This window comes from Scyliorhinus torazame, chromosome 17 (assembly GCF_047496885.1).
Source record: "Scyliorhinus torazame isolate Kashiwa2021f chromosome 17, sScyTor2.1, whole genome shotgun sequence".
NCBI classification, from domain to species: Eukaryota; Metazoa; Chordata; class Chondrichthyes; order Carcharhiniformes; family Scyliorhinidae; genus Scyliorhinus; species Scyliorhinus torazame.
This window is the reverse complement of record NC_092723.1, coordinates 10994008-11000007: the sequence shown is the minus strand read 5'-3', so window position 1 is coordinate 11000007 and position 6000 is coordinate 10994008. Positions and strand designations below refer to the sequence as shown.

The 6000-nt window shown below is 47.7% G+C and overlaps 1 protein-coding gene across 1 annotated transcript in view; it reads right to left on the bottom strand.

The window, feature by feature from the left end:
• Positions 1–274: 274 nt before the first annotated feature.
• Positions 275–6000, bottom strand: part of LOC140393709 (Krueppel-like factor 15) — a 41124-nt gene continuing 35398 nt past the window's right edge. The window contains exon 3 of the mRNA XM_072480018.1: positions 275–1354. Coding sequence (XP_072336119.1) covers positions 1327–1354 — 28 coding nt within the window. The 3' untranslated portion in view covers positions 275–1326. The remainder of the gene's footprint in view (positions 1355–6000) is intronic.

Sequence of the window (6000 nt, the reverse complement as noted above, 5' to 3'; positions counted from 1 at the left end):
TCTCTGCAAGACGTGCCAGATCATTGACATGGATACCACTATTACACGTGAGAACACCACCCACCAGGTACGCGGTACATACTCGTGCGACTCGGCCAACGTTGTCTACCTCATACGCTGCAGGAAAGGGTGTCCCGAAGCGTGGTACATTGGCGAGACCATGCAGATGCTGCGACAACGAATGAACGGACATCGCGCAACAATCACCAGGCAGGAATGTTCCCTTCCAGTCGGGGAACACTTCAGCAGTCAAGGGCATTCAGCCTCTGATCTCCGGGTAAGCGTTCTCCAAGGCGGCCTTCAGGACCCGCGACAACGCAGAATCGCCGAGCAGAAACTTATAGCCAAGTTCCGCACACATGAGTACGGCCTCAACCGGGACCTGGGATTCATGTCGCATTACATTCATCCCCCACCATCTGGCCTGCAAAATCCTACCAACTGTCCTGGCTTGATACAATTTACACCTCTTTAACCTGGGGTTACCCCATCTCTGGATCTGTAAAGATTTAATCACCTGCTAATGCTCGCATTCCTAGCATTGTTTGGCATCTTTGAATTTGTCTATATATGTGTTTCTGGAACAGACCTCTGCATTCACCCGAGGAAGGAGCAGCGCTCTGAAAGCTAGTGAGATCGAAACAAACCTGTTGGACTTTAACCTGGTGTTGTAAGACTTCGTACTGTACTTTTCTTTGTTCTCTGTAAACAGGAATCATAGAATTTACAGTGCAGGAGGCCATTCAGCCCATCAAGTCTGCACCGGCCCTTGGAAAGAGCACCCGAACCAAGCCCACACCTCCACCCTATCCCCGTAACCCAGTAACCCCACCCAACCTTTTTGATCACTAAGGGCAATTTAGCATGGCCAATCCACCTACCCTGCACATCTTTGGACTGTGGGAGGAAACCGGAGCACCCGGAGGAAACCCCACGCAGACACGGGGAGAACGTGCAGACTCCGCACAGACAGTGACCCAAGCCGGGAATCGAACCTGGGACCCTGGAGCTGTGAAGCAACTGTGCTAACCGCTATGCTACCGTGCTGCCCAGGAAGGACCCTGACAATCCCCATCAACAGATTGTAACAATGCAGCTTTCTCTTCATTCCAAACAAGAGCAAACGTTATAATGCAAAGATATTTTAATAGGAAGAGGTTTACAATGACTGTGGCCGGACCTCCTCCAGGCTCACATGCTCAATCAAACGTCCAGTAACAAAGTCAGCGGCTGGGAAAATGGTTTTCAAGAGAAAAGTCGTTCCAGTCTCAGTGAACTCCATTTGTGCAAAGCAACTCCTTCTGGCACGTGGGTTTAGATGGCCGATCAGAGGACAAAATACATTTCTGAAGCCCTGCGAAAAGTTTAAACAGCAAGATAAAAGGACTATACTAGCACTATAACAACAGTTACCGTAATACCATTACTTTGTTCAATGCTGCAGGGTTGAACTCAATTCCTTATTCATTAAACGTTATACAAACTCTTTAATGAAAAAATTTGGATGAAACCCATAGATCCAGGGACTATCTGTACAATTAAATGCATCACCCCCACATTAAAGGACATTGGGTGAGATGAGTAAAGAGCGATTCAGATTCAACTTGGAGAGCCAGTTCAGGGCTGAGATCGTAGGGAAGTGTGCAAGAAGTCTGGATTTAAGAGACCAAAGTATGGTCCAAAATGCAAGGAAGAGTAAACAAGGTTTTCTGATTTAAAGGGACAATTTCAGTAACTACATTTAAAATGGAACAACAGCCTTCAAAAAACGCCTGGTGCCATTTTATTACAGTCTGGGAATTGAGAGTTAAAGCAATTGTGAGCAGTTTGCACAGCAGCCAAGACAAAGAAATCCTAAGGGTGTTGTTGTGAAATCCGGGACTTGATTCACCGTTAAAAGTGGAGAGAAAGCTTTGTGTAAAAATATCATTTGGAAAACTTGGGCTGGATTTCAAAATGGAAACTGCTGAGGGAAAGCATAATAATTACGAGATTAGATTTTGCAGCGTTTCTTTGGCAGTGCAGTTTGGAAACTCTCACATGACAATCATCTGGGGGGATTCTGAGGAGTGATGCACAAACAGTCACTTAGGGTTCAGCATGGAAAGTGTATTTGCCCACAGTCATCTTGCATCCTTAAAAGGGACTTTGTGTTAATGAGACCATTATAGATCAAGATGCATTTTGTAATCCATGTTAATCCTAAAACCTGTATGCACCTGTTAAGCTAAGGGGGGAGGGGGAGCAAGTAAAGTATCAAAATCCAATTGTTTCATATTTAAGAAATATATTTTCCCTTGTTTTTAAAACTAATTAGTGGTCCTGTGACTCTGTTCCACCACATTTAAGGAGGAACAGTAAATGTTACAGTCTTTTGAGCCAGGGTTCCATTCTGGAATCTTTTCGTCCAGTTAGAAGATCAACTGGGATCATAACAAAAGTGGGGGCTCTTGCGGGATTTCAAAACATGGAGGGTTATTGGATGCTGATTATTAAAATTCCTTGGGATATTTTGAAACCTTGAAAGCAAATCACTGGATGCTGAAGGGTAAAACTTGGTCTGGGATTCATAAATGGGGGGGATCTGTGAATCATTAAATAAAAATAGGTGGGCACTGAGATGCTGGACAAAGGAACTGGAGTTATTGGGAGGTATATAGGTTGGAATTCTCCAGCCGTTATCATTCTCTGTTCCCGTCAGAAATGATGGAAAAAGAGAAAGAGAAAGAGAAAGAAATAGAACTGAATAAATTTGAAATGCAGGAAAAGTAGAGCATTTGTCAAAGGAAATTGGGAATGGAGAAGTTGGCAATGACAGAAAGGAGAAAGAGGGAGAGTTTCAGTTTAAAATGTTGGCAGTTAAAAAATGAGATGCAGATTTAGGAAGGAAATAGTTCTAGACATGAACCTAGTGCGGAAATATTTAAATTTATACAAACTGTTCCAAAATTTGAAGCAAAGGATGTGGAAGCATTCTTTATTTATTTTGAAAAGGCAGCTAAACAGATGAAATGGCCAAAAGAAATTTGGGCATTATTTTTACAAAGTGGACAGGTAGGCCGAGCTAGTGAAGCATTATTGTCGGAAGAGGTATCTGCAGATTATGATGTAGTAAAGAAAACTATCCTTATTATGGATGGGTTTGTTCCCAAGGCATATAGGCAGAAATTTTGAAACACAAGAAAATGGCCTGGACAACTTCATATTGAATTCAAGAGGATGAAGCAAAATAATTTTGACCATTGCATGCAGGTGTTAAAAATATAGAGACCTTATGAAGGCCTTAGTGAGGTGATTATTTTAGAAGGATTTAAAGATTCACTTCTATTGACTATTAGGATGCATATTGAAGAGCAAAAAGTTAAAATTGCCAGACAGGCAGCAGAGTTAGCTGATGATTATGAACTGGTCCATAGAACCAAACCTTTTCTCCATCATCCTTTTAAAGATGAGAAGGATAGAAAGTGGGAAGGAGAAAACAAATAGTCAAGAAAGAGATGGAACACTTGGGAATGGTCAGGAAATTTTACATCAGAAAAAGAAAGGTTCTGAGGGTGGAAGTGACATTTGGAGGCCTAGGTGTTTCCATTGTAACAAAGTAGGACATATTGGGGCAGATTGGTGGAAACTAAATGGAAGTCCAGTTGCAGTCCACTTTACAATTACCGAACATCGCGGGCGGGATTCTCCGACCCCCCCGCCGGGTCGGAGAATCGCCGGGGGCTGGCGTGAATCACGCCCCCGCTGGTTGCCGAATTCTCCGGCACCGGATATTCGGCGGGGGTGGGAATCACACCGCGCCGGTTGTTGCCCCCCCCGGCGATTCTCGGGCCCGCAATGGGCCGAAGTCCCGCTGCTGGAATGCCTGTCCCGCCGGCGAGAATCAAACCACCTCTCTTAACGGCGGGACAAGGCAGCGCGGGCGGGCTCCGGGGTCCTGGGGGGTGCCCCCACGGTGGCCTGGCCCGCGATCGGGGCCCACCGATCTGCGGGCGGGCCTGTGCCGTGGGGGCACTCTTTTCCTTCCGCCTTCACCATGGTCTCCACTATGGCGGAGGCGAAAGAGACCCCCTCCACTGCGCATGCGTGGGGATGCCGTGAGTGGCCGCTGACGCTCCCGCACATACGCCGCACGGCAAAGTCATTTCCGAGCCAGCTGGCGGGGCACCAAAGGCCTTTCCCGCCAGCTGGCGGGGCGCAAATCAGTCCGGCGCGGGCCTAGCCCCTCAAGGTGAGGGCTCGGCCCCTCAAGATGCGGAGAATTCCTCATGTTTGGGGCGGCGCGATGCCCAACTGATTCGTGCCATTTTTGGCGCCGGTCGGCGGACATCGCGCCAATTGGGGAGAATCCCGCCCCTCGTCTCAGTGCAACCTGCGTGGAATTGCCGGAATCAATGACATTTAAAATATAAGTGGGTTGTGCTCAAAGTCACGTACGTTTGTGCTTTCTGTGGTCCCTTGACTGGGTTAAGATTCAATTCACCCGGGCGGCACGTGGCACAGTGGTTAGCACTGGGACTACGGCGCTGAGGACCCAGGTTCGATTCCCGGCCCTGGGTCACTGTCCGTGTGGAGTTCGCAAATTCTCCCCGTGTCTGCGTAGGTTTCGCCTCCACAATCCAAAGATGTGCAAGGTAGGTAGATTGGCCTCGCTAAATTGCCCCTTAATTGGAAAATAAAATAATTGGATACTCTAAATTTATTTTTAGAAAAGTAATATCAGCAAACATGGGGCCAAGAATGGAGGATGGGTGATCAGCACATTCATGGGACTTGGGTTTAGGGAGCAGGAGGTAGATCTCATGGACAGAACGAGCCGGGAGAGTGCAGGGAGGGATAGAAAGACATGGGCTGCAATTAAATGGAAATGAAACGGGGTCCCTTTTTGGGCCTCTGCTTCATTTCTTGGCCTTGGCGAGGAATGGCCCATCAAGTCCGCACTTAGACTCATTTCCTGCACTAATTAGATCAGCTCGCCGGAGCAGGAAGAGATCAGGACACCATTTAGAAATGGTGCTCAGATTTTTGGACCCCCACTGCTTCCTCCAGATCCCCCCAAAACGTAACAATTAGGCAGTCCTTGAGCCCCACCTCAGAAGGCAGGTCACCCCCGGGCCCAATCCCCAGCACAGGCAAGATGCCACTTGAGCACCTTGGCATTGCCAGCACCATGGTGCCAGAGTACCCACCCTGCCCATAGCCCGACCAGGCGGGAGCCCCCGATTGCGTGGAAACCCCCACCGTCCCCCGCAAGTTCCAGTACGCCTACTCCACATTTGTGGAAACCAGTGTGATGCACTATCAATTCCGACGATACGAGAGTAGAATGTAATCGAGGCTTTATTACACAGAGATGTGTGGCCTCCTACAGTAGCTTACGAAAAGGCTGCTGTTCGGAGAGCACAGACATTTATACTCCGCCTACTGGGCGGAGCCAGCAGGCAGGGATCTACCCCCATACCTGTAGTACAGGGGCCTTACAGTAATACCCATATATACAATATAATACAACAGTGCTGAACGGCGCATGAGCAGGGTGTCCCGCGCCTTGGGTAACTCTGGCGAGAACATATTCAAGTGAGCTCAACTGCACATGAAATATGCAAATGTGGATTGCGACACCTTGCGAGAACCTGTTAGATCTCACAAGGTGTAACGAGCATCGTAAATCATTTACCAGCCGAGTGGGGCGTAATGAGGCCGTTAGATCGTGTCCACTAGATTACGATTGGGGCAGATGATATACTTCTTTTTGAAAGATACGTTTAGCTTAGTCAGTCCCACCGACATCGATGCCATTTACGATGGCTCGCCCACTCCGCCAGTTACGATGGCTGTAAAATCCCGCCAATACCTCAGGATTCATCCCTACCTTCTGCCTAATTAGCAGGTCGCATACAGGGGAGACCTAGAGTAACTGCTTTGGCTTCAACGTTCCTGGGCTAAGGAGGGAACAAATCAATCAGGTTACGCTCCTGATCACCATCCAGTAAAATGTTG